Here is a 13,941-nt window from a genome sequence, read left to right on the forward strand (position 1 = left end):
TCAATAGTTGGGGGCGGGTTTAAAGTATTCAGATTGAGTCAATGATAGATACAAGTCATGAAAGAGGGACATTGCCAACAGGGACATTTTTTTTTTTGTAGTCGTATTAGTTTTTTTTTTTTTTTTAATGGGAAAGGGGTGAAGTCAACATGAATTGTAGTCTAACCATTTCCGTTTTTTTTTCTGGTATTTATTGGCTATACACCGATTTTTTTAAATATATCAGGTTGTTATATCATTTTTTATCGATTAAAATAAAAAATCAGAAGCCCTTAAGATACGCAATATATATTTTGCTTAACATTAAAAAATTAAACAAGCAGATCTCTATCATTTTACTTTCAGTGACTTTCCTGATATTACCAATATCATATGTTTTAACCAGGTTTTCTTGGCATAAACACCCCATGCAAATTGATTAATGGCTGCCTCGGTTTTATGGTTTCATGATTTGATCATTATTTGTTTCAAGGGAGATATTACTGCCTTTTAAACAAAAGTGTATGCACCTGCCTAATTAGAAAGAGTATTTGTTTTACCACACATGTGGCCAAGACAATCAGAGAACTTTAAGTTATTCATATTGTGTTAACATACTATGAAATATATATTTGTGTGCGATTTATTTTATAGATAGAACCTTTATATTTAAGATCTGATGGTGGCAACCTCTAGCAACTAGAAATCTTAAACTGTTACTGAACAGGCTGTTTAAAACACAACACATTACTTTCCCCAGTTTCCTGCTTTGTTGTAAGTATTCTTGCAATATTTTTTTTAACATAATTGCAATTGTTTTGATGTTTTTATGATCACATCTCTGGTCATAAAACAGTTTTGACTAGTTATTTTCACTTCACATCGGTTATGCATCAGGTCTTTTCCTCAAACTGTCTTGTGAATTTATAACATCTGTTCATTCAGATTTGTATTACATGAGAGTAGCTCTTATTTACTGTATTTCATACTATATATTGGACTTCAGGTGCGCTGGAACTAGGGGTGGTCTGAGTGAGGCTTTGCATGGCTTCCATCACATGCAGGGGTTACAGTTTTGTTCAATGGCTTTCAGCACCCCCACTTTAAAAATGGTTCCAGCGCCACTGATCGGCTTTCGCCAAGATAAAATTAGATAGAGTGGTGGGGGCCTCTTCCTCCGCCAGGTAACAGATTTCATATTGGCCCGGTGTTGATGCCTGAAGTGTATAAAGGCTGCTTCATACCTCAGTCTCCGTCCCTGTGGGACAGGTCGGAATTACGTCATCCACACTCTTGAGACATGCGTCTTTTTTGGAAAGTTGTACAGCCTCTTTAGAAAGCTGTACAGCCTCTTCTCATGCGTCTGCGACCTGAAATCACACAGGTTGGATAATGTTGAACAATTTAAACATTTGCTGCATGATCAGAGTGAAGCTGCACAGCTTTTATAGCTGACTGCGCCTGACTTATCAGTGTTTCGCCGACTAGCCACAATACCTCAGGAAGGTTCGACAGTGATGCTGGCGTCTCAGCACCACTCCTCTCCACCCCACACGTAACCCAGCCCAGTTTACTACCCTTAGCCATTTATTCCTTGTCATTGATGTTAACTTCCTCCATCGCTTACCTTGGTCATCCATGATTGATGTTAACTTCATCACCTCTCTTTTGAGGTCTCCAATCAGCCTCTTTCTTCCTCAACCACAGTCAGTTGCTTCTTCTCCCTGTCTCCTCAGATAGTTTTCACTATACGCCGCAACTCCTGTTCACTGACTCGAGTATCCCTCAGAAGACAGGTCATGTATTGTACAACAAATCCCCAACAACCGAAGTCTACTGGATATACCCGGACTCTCCACCCCCACTATTCCACCTCAGCGGCCAGCATACCAGAGTTTCTTCCTCTCACATGCCTCACCCGCGGAATCTTTCCATGGCACTGTTAGGTCCACCAGGAGAACATGGCATCCTGAGATTGGCCACAGAACAATGACAGGTAAAAGGGCAGTTGTAGCAGTCTATAGGAAAATAAAGCAATCTCGTGTGGGAAAATGAATTGCACTAATTGCTCTTCTTTACCCAATTTAGATAGCTGCAGAAAAATTAAACCAGAGTTTAAAACATTGCATCTAACACTATAAAAACAGTTATTGTGGTATTATAATCTAACCTAGTTAGAGTGGTGTTAAACTGCAGCCTAACTGCATTTTGCCTTTTGCGCTTTCGCTGCAGTTCAATTGCAGTTATTTTTCGTCCCTTATGTGGACCTTTGGAAATTGTCTTAAACAGTGGATTTCCCCAGTTCAGACGGAAAGGTTTTCATATAGGCTACTCAGAAGATGCAGTCAACCAAATACAATGGGGAAAGACCAGAAATGATACAGAAAATATACTACCCCACTACAAATATTCAATGAGGGAGCTTCATTATTTTTCAGCAGGGAGACCTTGTTTTAGTAGGAGTTGGATCGTCAAAACCAGTTTGGGAGATTAGAGAATTACTGCATCACGCTGTGTGCTCCGTTGATTTGTCGCTCACTTGTCTTTGACTGTTTCCATTCATCTGCATGTTGCCGGTGAGCTGGAAAATCTAGAGAGGGACAGAGAGGAGAGAGGAGAGAGGAGAGGGGTGTCTGAGCAAAGCAACCACAATGAGCCAAATTGTGAACATTACAGCACGTAACTGTAACACAGCTCCGGTGGTCATTTCTGCACAGAAAGGGTGAGCTTCAGAAGTGCCAAGGTCCGTATCCAGCATTCTTGAAGCCCACAAAACTCAGGTGGGTACTACTAATTTTGTCATCTTATACATGCTCCGTGTTTTTGCCTCTCATTGTACCGCATATTCAGAAACTGTTTTTTTTTGTTTTTGTTTTTATGTGTTTAGTTTTTTAATATTCTTATATTTTTAGGGACCCGTAATTTGCCAATGAGAGAAAAACTGATGTCGATAAAAATATACATAGTTATAATGTTATTGTATTTTCACAGGGCGAGGAAAAAGTAGGTTGGCAAGCGCCCCCTGGACAATTAACACCAAGTCAAAAACGTTGTAAAAACTATTGATGTGGACATTTAGGGGTATTATCATTTTTAGTTTCTGCACGTCCGTATCCCAAATGCAATTATACTAATTTAAATACATTTTTTCCCCTGTTCACAGTATTTTGTGATATGGTGTATGTGTTGTAAATTATTGTAAATAATAGACTCTTCGTGAACCATAAAAAACCTTTGCCCCACAATACCAGCTGCTCCGGTAAAGTTACATTCATGCATGTCATACTAATCAAGCGAACTGTTTTGTATTTATTGTGTTTTCTGTTTGTACGAATTGTAGGTATCGTATTGCAAAGTTACCACACGCACACAACCATTAATACGACATACAGTATAATGTACATAAATGAAATATGATTACAGTAACACAGATTGTATTATAATGCATGATAAACTTAGGTCGTTCTTCGTTTGATCTTTGGAAGACTGAATTACTGCATTGGATTGATTTGACAGCGCGATATGCCTTACATTTTTCATTAATATTAGTTTATTTAGCAGTCGCCTTTATTCAAGGCGAATTACAGAGACTAGGGTGTGTGAACTATCAGCTGTAGAGTCATTTCCAACAACGTCTCAGCTGAAAGATGGAGCACAAGTAACTTGCTCAATGTCACACAGTGAGTCAGTGAACGAGCCGGGATTTGAACCAGGGTCTTTATGGTTCTCAGCCCTTTTCTTTAAGCACCGGACCACACAGCCTCATGATGAAATGCTAATGAAAGTGAATTTGATCAAAATGCCAAAATCTATGTGATAGAGTTGTTTTTCTGCCATGACTCTCCACATTTCTGTGGCTGATAGTTGTCAGTGGGTCAGCTTCTTTGCTTTGTGTCTTGCATGGTGGTGCTATTGAACTGTCAGGATTGCAATGCATTTCTGGTTTGTTTAAAGTTTTTTTTTAAAAATGTATTACAGCTGTATTGGAGGTAGAGCAGTTGGTTGGGGAAATGTCTTTAAAACCTGACAGTACTGGACCAGTACTTTATATTGCTTGTACCAAAGTATCCTGAAATGTGGTGGCATATTATCATTTTGTACCAAATTCTGATGTGTGTTAGCCTACTTTATCCTTAACCCTTTCCAGCCCACATTTATGTCTAAATCTCTGAAAATTAAGTAATTCATAAAATTACATACACAATACATTTTAGAAAATTACAACTGCATATTATATTTTTAAATTACAACATGAGTCAATTTGGAATCATTGGGCAACACTGAATTAAAAACATGTGTAATTGTTTTTGTATTTTTGTAAACAATTTAAAATACATGTGAAGTATCTGAATACTCTACAAACATTTTTAACTTAACTGTGTAATTTCTGAAGAACAAACTAACAATTAAGGTGTTTGCTAAAAAGAAAATGATGTTATCACAAAGGGAACTAATTATTCATTTTAAAAAGCTATAATAAAGCATATCAATTTTCTATCAATCAAGACCAAACCCTAAACTTTATTATACTTTATGTTGTTAAGTTGACTGTAACATTCATATTGTGTTTTTACTTAGTGTGGAAGTTTTTTAAGCAATTCTTGTCTTTTGTGAGACACAGAGCCAATCCACATTTTTCACATCGGATGCAGGAGTAGGATTTTATACAGATCTTACACCTCTGCTTTTCCTCCACGTGCTGAGGCCAATGAGCCATCCCATCAAGTCTCACATCATCCACTGGTCTCTGAGAAACCTTGTGTCTAGGTGCATCATTTTCCATGCAATCCAGGGACGGTCGGCCTCTTTTGCGTTTCAGGGGCTTGCCAGCTTGAAGTAATGCATGGGCTATTTCAGATCGGAACGCTAGTAGGGGCTTGTGATTTACTGCCAGCTGCTTGCAATGCCGTCGGTGCAGAAGCCATCCATTCACTACACACATGTCAACAGTGTGAAATAAGATGCGCAGGTAGTACCTCTTTGACCTGAACTTCCTCCTGTACAGCTCTACAAGTATGTCATGCACATTAACACCTCCCATGTGCTTGTTGTACATCTTCACAGCTGCTGGTCATGGAAGCTGGTCATGCTGCTTTTTAGCAACAGACCAATGCCCCCCCTCCCCCGCCTATATCCATCACCATTGGTCCAATTTATAACCAATTAGTGCCTTCATTACTACCAATGATCACAAAGGTTTTTCGTGAGAAGAAACAGTGAAATCCTATCCCCTACAACAATGATTCCATTTGGAATCATTGTTGTAGGGACTAGGATTTCTGCCGTGAGAATTTCCTGCACTAATTTTTCTATTTACTTTGGGTGCATGCACCAAATTCTGACTGGTAAATCGTAAGTCAGAATATTGTACTGTGAGAGACTCCACATGTGCAGTAAAGTTCTGTACATTACTAGAAAATGCCCCTGCATGTGGTAGTTAACTGTACAATTTAATATTTCTTCAGCTAATAAAATATACAACAGTTTTAATCCTAATTTCCAAACACACAGTTTTATTTTAGTAAAACTGGGAACGGATTTGTAGTACTTTGTTTTAATCAATTTTACCACCCTTTTTGTACCCAATTTGATTTTCACCTTATCACTGCAACCCACTTACTGATCGGGAAGACTGAATATCTACTAGCATTCTTCATTCCCAGTCTGATCCAATCACCTCTTTTCAAGTAACAAACCTAAACCAAACTTCGGAATCCTGGAGCCCAGCCTGGGAAAGCTCTGCCTGGACTTATCAGGTACCTGGCCAGTAGAGGTCAGTGAAGTGCAATGAGATAGCTGGTTTTCCTTCCCAACCTGAAGTAGTGCAAAGGCATACAGTGCTGCCTGCAAGCCTCAAGATTGGAACTGTGCTTACTATATTCAAACCATTTTCATATGACTTGCCCTGCACTCCAACCAGCAATGCTTATACTAGGTGAGCCGCTGGTAAAGCCCATTTTTACGGACTTTTTTTTTTTAACTTTTTCTAATTTTAATAGATTCTCAATAAATGTCCTAATACATCATTCCTAACTTTATTAGTAAAACAGTACATCAACAAACTCTTTAGAACCTTTTAGAATCCTTGATGGTAAATATTTAATATCATTAGAAATGCATAAAAACATAAGATAAGGTCAAATCTTAAATAATTGTTACTCCTCACAGGAACTGACCTCTTAAGTACCCATCATAGATACTGACAACACGTTTCCCTTTATTTGATAAAAAGCAGCCCCAATAGTACAGCACTCAGCACACACATCAGCAGTAAAAGTCTCCTAACTGGTGATAAGTATTGTGTGGAAATTAGGTTGACACTTAAGCATTGATGCAGGTATATGCCTGTCTCCATTTAAACATGTCTGCTCTCTTGACTGCCTCTATTGTTCTGCCAGCACAATATTTACTACAAATTCATATTCCAAGATTGATATGAAGATGTGTATTACAGTCTCTGTGCTATAGTAGATGCACAGTCTTCATATTGTTACATGGTAACATACCAAACATAAATGCTAATAAATGCATTAAGGGGAGCTCCCCTAGCTATATGAAACAAGGGGCCAAAGGGGAGCTGAAAGAATATTATAGGATAATTAAAATTTTGTGGAGGAACTGCAGTGAAGAGCATACAATTATATGCGAAAACTGTACAGTTACATTTCCATTTTGTGGGATAAACTGTTATTTAAATAAAACACTGCACCACTAAATCTCCCCAAATGGGCCACCTCAGGAATCCATTACTATATGTGAAGTCTTGGATAGCAAAAAAGCAGGAGAGTTGATTTTTTAATTAAGTTTAAGCAGAATCACCCAGTGGGTTATGCAGTGCACTGCACTCCAACCAAGGTTATGCAGTGCACTGCACCCCCAACCCCCCCCCCAGCTCCATATTTCCACTTTTACCACTGGTAGAGATTACAGCTTTTGGTAAATTTGTATTGGCAAATAACGAATACATATGCAGATCAACATCAGAAAGTTATTTGTTGGTTTATTATTAACTGATTCAGTAAGAAGCAAATGCATTTAATGATTATTATTATTATTGGTTTTATATGTGTATCCTAAAATGAGAACATCTAATACCATTCAGAGTGACTAAATAGCATTGCAACAGGGGATAGCAGACTCCAAAATGAATCGCCCATGCCTGTGCTGTATCTGAATGGAATTCTTTTGAAAGACATTTTGACTTCAAAATTGTGTAACGACATTTTCTGATCACCACATGAGCACACACTAGGAGTACAGTATCAGATTTATACAACTCTCCCTCTGGTGACACTGACAGTTACGATGGATATATCCTGAATTTGTTTAAATCATTATTTTCCCTGCTGTACCGGAGCATACAAGCGGTACAAGCTTTCCTCGACTGAAATATTCATCAAACCACTGAGTTGGAAAGATTTCTAATGAGTTCCCAGAGCTGAAAGTGTATTATTTTTCCCCCTGGATCTTCCTAAGTGATATTAAATAAAGCCAATCCACGCAAACAGATAAGCTGTCAACTGGTTCTTCTCTGTCTCTCCAATCTGCTCACAGGTCTCTGACAAGGAGAGGCACAGATAGGGAGACGGCGGGTGAAGGCGGTAGCTAAAGACATGGTATCTGTGCATGCATGTAGAATGGCAGTAAGGCAGATGAGCCTGTGAAGAGACAGACCCTGCTGTGTAAACACACATCATACCCAGCCACCAAACCCCAGAGTCATGGCTTTCACCTTGTCTGAAATCATGGCTGCAAGGCGGCAACAGCATGGTGGTAGAGTGGCAGTCGACGTGGATGAGCACAGCGCCAATCCAACCCAGGCCTTTACCTTTTATAACATCAACCAGGGCCGTTTCCAGCCACCGCACGTGCATATGTAAGTGCCTTCTTGATTTTTATTGTGCATTAAGTATCTCTAACTACACTGTAATTACATTGTAATAGCACAGTAAGTACACATATAAGAACATAAGAAGAACATAAGAAAGTTTACAAATGAGAGGAGGCCATTCGGCCCATCTTGCTTGTTTGGTTGTTAGTGGCTTATATATCCCAGAATCTCATCAAGCAGCTTCTTGAAGGATCCCAGGGTGTCAGCTTCAACAACATTACTGGGGAGTTGGTTCCAGACTCCCACAATTCTGTTCTATTTTCTGTTCTGAATTCCCTTTTTTTTGTTCTTGGTCCCTTTTAAACGTTCTTTAAAGTGCCTTTTTCTCCGGACATTTTTTTTTTAAATTGATCTATTAAACCATTCTGGCCATTTTGTTTTAGATTTTGATTTGTCTACTTTTGGGATGTGATTGTTTTGTTCCTTGAGTACTACATTTTTGAATAGCCATTCCTTTTCTGTTGATGTTTTCTCTGTTTTACTCCAATCTACTTCTGTTAGTCTCTGCTTCGTTCCCTCATAGTTGGCCTTTTTAAAATTGTAAATCTTAGCTTTAGTCGTTTCTTTTGTCGTTTTAAAAAGCACTTCAAATGAGCCCATGTTGTGATCTGAGTTTGCCAATGGTTCTCTGACCTCTGGTTTAGTTATTCTGACTTCGTTATTTGAAAAGACTAAATCCAAGCATGCCTTCCCTCTAGTCGGTGCCTTGACAAATTGCTTTAGGAAGCAGTCATTTATCATTTCAACCATTTCATATGGTGTAGCTGCAATGCAACAACATGCCTAATTACCAAATAGAAAATGTTGGCAGTTGCTAAGCATGTTTTGTAATTCTACTATATTTACACATATGGTTGAGTATTTAAAACGTAGCCACGCAATTAGAGTGTAACAGAGACACTTAAGTGGAATGTAAAAACTCCCTTCTGATATTTCTTCACACTGGAAATGAAGCATGCACAAATTCCAAATTGGCCCTAATTAAATGCTCCACCAAATATCACTTACAGTATGTTGTCCAATGATTTGTTACAGTCATCACTGGGAGCAAGTAGAAAGTATTTAGAAATGTGTCCTATTTGTTTTCATTCAGCAGGAGACCCAAATAAAACCTGTTTGAATTTGGAATGGAATCACCACTCCACGTTATTAATTTATTTAGAATAACACAGTTTTGTGACCTATGTTGTAAACATCTGTCACAAATAGAATTCTGCTCTGGCAATGAACAATATTTGCATTATAACTGAAATGACAGCATGTGGTTACAAATTAACAGTGATGTATTAATTATAGCCAAATAACTATTTCATAATCTTTAGAATGGCAATATAAAAGCAACCGAGTGGTATGGAGCATGTTCTTTTTTTAAATGCTGTTATGTGTAATTCAGCAGACTAACCTTAGGTGGCAGACTTATTTTTACTGAGCATAAATAATGTACTTCATGTAAGGTTCTGTTTTGAGGTCACCAATTTCATCTCTGTACAAAGACAGACTCACCATTAGGATCGCTTTAAAAAAAGTAATTTTTAATCTTAAAAAACAATTTAAAAACCATATTAAGACCATTATGTTTTTGGAAGGCACAATCTTGTTCCTAACCTATCCAGTTTCTTTATAATTTGATGAATAAATCATAGAAACCATATGAAAATGTTTGGAGAAATGTAGCTAATGATCTCTGAAAAAGTAATTTGGAAGAAATTAATATGATAATAGAAAACACTTAACTGCTTTTTAATGTGTATAATAGACATGTAAGTATATCCTTTTTTCAGAGAAGGATCCAAATGAAAGTACGACAATAGCAATTAATTTATATAAGAATTTGTCACTTTTTTTTGAGTGGCCGAGTACAGTAGGTTTTTACTGTGGAGTAGTGCTGCATGAACCAATTATTGGGTCATTGGTGTTGATTGGCCTAATTTAACAAGTGAAACAAGGGACAAAACAGCTGCTTGGGTTTGTGTGGATCAGTGTTCTCTACATAATCTAAGAAAAGCATCCTTCATCACAAATCTAAGCAGCTGTTTCTTCACTTGTTTCACTTGCAAATGAGCCCATTTAACACCAGCGACCCCCAGCGGATTCTCAGCACCTGATTTCTGTGGGGAACTCAATCTGAATAATCGGTTTGTACAGCAGTACTGTGAAGCCTTAGGTTCAAGCATACAGTAGCTAATAGTAAATCAAATATGAAAAACCTCATCATAATAAGACATAAGCAGTGCTTGTTGAAATGTCAGCAATGACCCACAAAGCCACATTAAAGGTAGGTTCTTCCAGTTCTGTTTTTCATTAACTACACTTTGCCACATGGTTCTTCCTCCGATGCTGAGTTTGAAGCTTTTCTTGGTTTTTCTAAGACCCGCCTTTCCATTCTCATTTGGGAATGGATTGTTTTGTTTTTTTAACCTATTTATTCTTCTCAAAGGGTGGATCCATTACCCCATGATGCCCCGAAGCCACCTGGGTACACCCGGTTTGTCTGTATTTCAGACACACACTCCAGGACAGATGCCATTCAGATGCCATGCGGAGATGTCTTCATCCACGCTGGAGACTTCACTGAGCTGGGCCTGCCCAGTGAAGTCAAGAAGTTCAATGACTGGCTGGGTAAGAGCTGAGCATTTTCAAAAACCTTCTTTATACACCCCAATGGACAAACATTTTATACTGTATCTAGCTTATTCAATTTTCATGAAACGGGTATTATCAGTATCAGAGATGTATTGAGAAACGTGTCCATCCATATGGAAGAAGGGGGTTACATTGACGTGCTTATTAATTAAAGATACTGTAATTATATAGTATCACTAATGAGTATGTATCACTAAGAAAGGGAGTTGGAAGTTGGAATAAATCATTCTGTGCTAGGGATTATTGTTTTAAATAAATTCTCAGCCCAGTTCTTGCACAGTGGTATTTTGGAGAGCTTTGTCAGCAGTCTCATTAAAAAAAGATTCCAAGAATTAGGTATGCATTAAAAATCTACTAGTCCCTCACCCTCTAGAGGGCAGTGTCTTCAGGGCATGGATGAAGCACATTGGCCGAGCAGAGCGAGGAATCTTATACCGCAGCTGCCTGTGCTGCAACACACTTCCTTCATGCATCCAAAACCTTTGTGGAGAATCAGTATATTTCATGAAACATTAAAATGCAGGATGAAATTTGTTTTATTTCCAATGCAAATCTTGAAGTATGTTAGTTAGTTTTGTGGAGGAATGGGGATGTAATGACAAACAGCAACCTGTACACCGTCTGAACTGTTAGCCACAGTTTGTAGTCCTTTCCTTGAATACTTGTGCTTTCAGCATTGCATTATTATTGTACTCTTTATTCTCTCAAGAAAATCTGCAACTGCTAAATTCCTGAATGTCATTCTGCTTTAAAATTCAGAAAGAAAAACAGTATTCTGAGATTTCCTCCATGACCAGTCAACAGTTCAGAGATTCGTGTCTTTCATAAGAAACACTTTATTCAATGTTTCTCTTGTTCACAGTGTAAATAATACATAAATAGGCACTCATGAAGCGATTGATGTGTTTTACACTAAATGCATCCCTATGTCAGATATTCCGTAACCCATAGCAATGGGATTTGGAGGCTCTGTGCCACACAAGGGTGTGGGGGGGGGGGGGGGGGGGGTTCCATTGACAGCCATGACGCGCTCTTGGGGTTTATCTTCTGTATGCTCAGCAAAGTTATTTTTTCCTGCTCTTTTCTCTTGGTTCTTTTACACTGTAGGTGTTGGTGGGCATTACACTTCAATGAGTGCTTTTGCTAGCTGCTCTTAATGTGACTGTATGATTTTTTTTTTTGCTTGTTTGCTTTTTTTACACAATTATGGAACTGCAGAAGAAACTTAATGAGAAACTTGGCATATTTGTATTTTCACATAAAAAGAAAAGTGACAACAGATTTAAGGGCGTATCACTTATATAATGCTAATAAATAAATAAATGCTAATAAATAATAATAATAATAATAATAATTGTTTGCGTATTGAAATATTTCAATTTTTATTGAAGAATTGTTAGAGGTATTTAAAGTAATACTGGAAGAAGTTTGAGAGTCTCATAGTTGTATCAACATTAAAGTTGGACAAATAAGAAGTTGGCAAGTGTTTGTAGGACGGTGGTGAGTAATAAAGACTTTGATGACAACAGAATCTCATCCTGTTAAGACTTAGACTTCTTCTAAACAACAGTGTCATAGATAATGGTACTTTGTGATACTGACACCCCATCTGCATCTTGAATGTCCAGTGAATAGAGGATGTGTGATAGTTTTAATTGGGTAAACCAGAAGATAAAACAGAACCACTGTGGGATGATAACCTTCCTGTTCTCTGTTTATCTTCTAATAATGATTTGATTTGCCTTTACAACTTGACTTTCTTGGTGTTTGTCACATGATTACACGTTGACTTTGGAACACACACACATAGGAAAAAAAGATGTATTCCACATGTAGTTCTCTGACTCCATATGTAGAAGATAGCATGCGTACTCTAACAAATGCATGTAAAAGGTAGCATGCAAAGCACCAAAGCATTAATTTAACTTTTTTTTAATAGTTACAGTGTGCAATTAAACAGGAACAGGCTTATTTTTGTTTTTAATGTCTTTCTGTAAGCTATGGAAGGATGAGATGAAACATGACTCCCAGTGATTGAATGTGTTTAATGTAGACTGTAATACCACCTACAGGGCTAAAATGAGCCAGGATTTATATATTTCTGTTTTGTTTCCCTGAGTTGTGAGTATAGTGTGGAGTGTTTGTGGAAGATGGGGGGCTGTAGTTTTGCAGTCTAATCTGCTTTGCCTACACAAGCAGCATCAGAGCTCCCGCATCCTGCCTGTTAAAGAAGTTTGAGCTCAGAAGCCTCAGCCATAGTGAACATTGGGTTTAAATAGCACACCACTGGTTTGTGGGATTTCAACTGGTAATATTGGTTCAGCTGATTGTAATGCTAGAGCCGTTTACTCCACAACGGATATATGCTTATTAAAGTTTACCAAGGTAAATTTGCACAGTAATTTTGGAGCTTTGCCATGCTTTTCCCATTGTTATGTTTATTGTTACGTTAACCTTTATCTGGGCAAAAAATTGTTTTGAAAATATAAATTCATTCAATAGTAGATTTGTAGATTAAATAAAATAAAATAAAATAGTTGCTTTAAATGCATGCACTTTTATTTTTCCCAAAATGTGTTTTTCAGCTGTGTTGGCTGGCTAGTGAAAAACCCTAAATTTTGAATACAGTCGTAATCCTAATTGAAACGACCTGGGAAGCAACATTAATTCCAAAAGATAGATATGTATAAATTATATTGTACATCCAAGGAAATCTAAATATTAATTGTCATATGCCAAAATATTACAAAGTCTTACAACACTCCTGTATTTTAATAAACAGTAAGTGAGGAAGCCATGATGACCTATTGGTTGTGGATATAACTCTTGATGCCTGTTAATCAAATTGGAAACTGTAGGGAAGAAAAAAGGAAAAAAAAAAAGAAAAAGTCTTGTCTTGTCTTACTTATCCATTTGTGACATTGGAATTAAACAAACAGCTTTGAAGGTTAAGAAGAAAGTGTTTTTGTGTGGGAGTAAAACATGTTTTAATCAGCATGCTAGATAGACCCTGACTAACAGAGCACCACTGAATTCCTGACTATGGTGTTTATTTATTTAGATCATTAATACTGGGGAGTCTGGTGTGTGGTATGGCTGGGTATGTTTGAACTCATAACTGTAGCTTTTAAATGGCACTGAATAGCCTCAGCCTACAGGTGGGAGGAAATGTCATTGGTACACATGCCAGGGAGTTGTGACTAGGCCTGAGATCACCGTCCATTTGATGATAGCAAAGCATTTTGCAGTCTTGCTGTTACTATTTATAATACTCTTTAAACAACTGAAAACAGTTTTTCTTTCAGCCTGAATTACACGATTATGAATACATTACAACAGAACACAACTGTCAAAAACATAAAATAAAAGACTTGACAAGGCACATTTAGTATGGTACTCATGGTATGATTAGTGCTCATGTTTAAATG

At 37.6% G+C, this 13,941-nt stretch overlaps 1 protein-coding gene across 1 annotated transcript in view; it reads left to right on the forward strand.

The window, feature by feature from the left end:
• The first annotated feature begins 2,028 nt into the window (after positions 1-2,028).
• The window catches only part of LOC117414521 (metallophosphoesterase domain-containing protein 1-like), a 40,869-nt gene continuing 28,956 nt past the window's right edge, over positions 2,029-13,941 (forward strand). The window contains exons 1-3 of the mRNA XM_034024298.3: positions 2,029-2,759; positions 7,534-7,855; positions 10,308-10,489. Coding sequence (XP_033880189.1) covers positions 7,701-7,855; positions 10,308-10,489 — 337 coding nt within the window. The 5' untranslated portion in view covers positions 2,029-2,759; positions 7,534-7,700. The remainder of the gene's footprint in view (positions 2,760-7,533; positions 7,856-10,307; positions 10,490-13,941) is intronic.

The sequence above is a fragment of the Acipenser ruthenus genome, chromosome 7, assembly GCF_902713425.1.
Source record: "Acipenser ruthenus chromosome 7, fAciRut3.2 maternal haplotype, whole genome shotgun sequence".
Lineage (NCBI taxonomy): Eukaryota > Metazoa > Chordata > Actinopteri > Acipenseriformes > Acipenseridae > Acipenser > Acipenser ruthenus.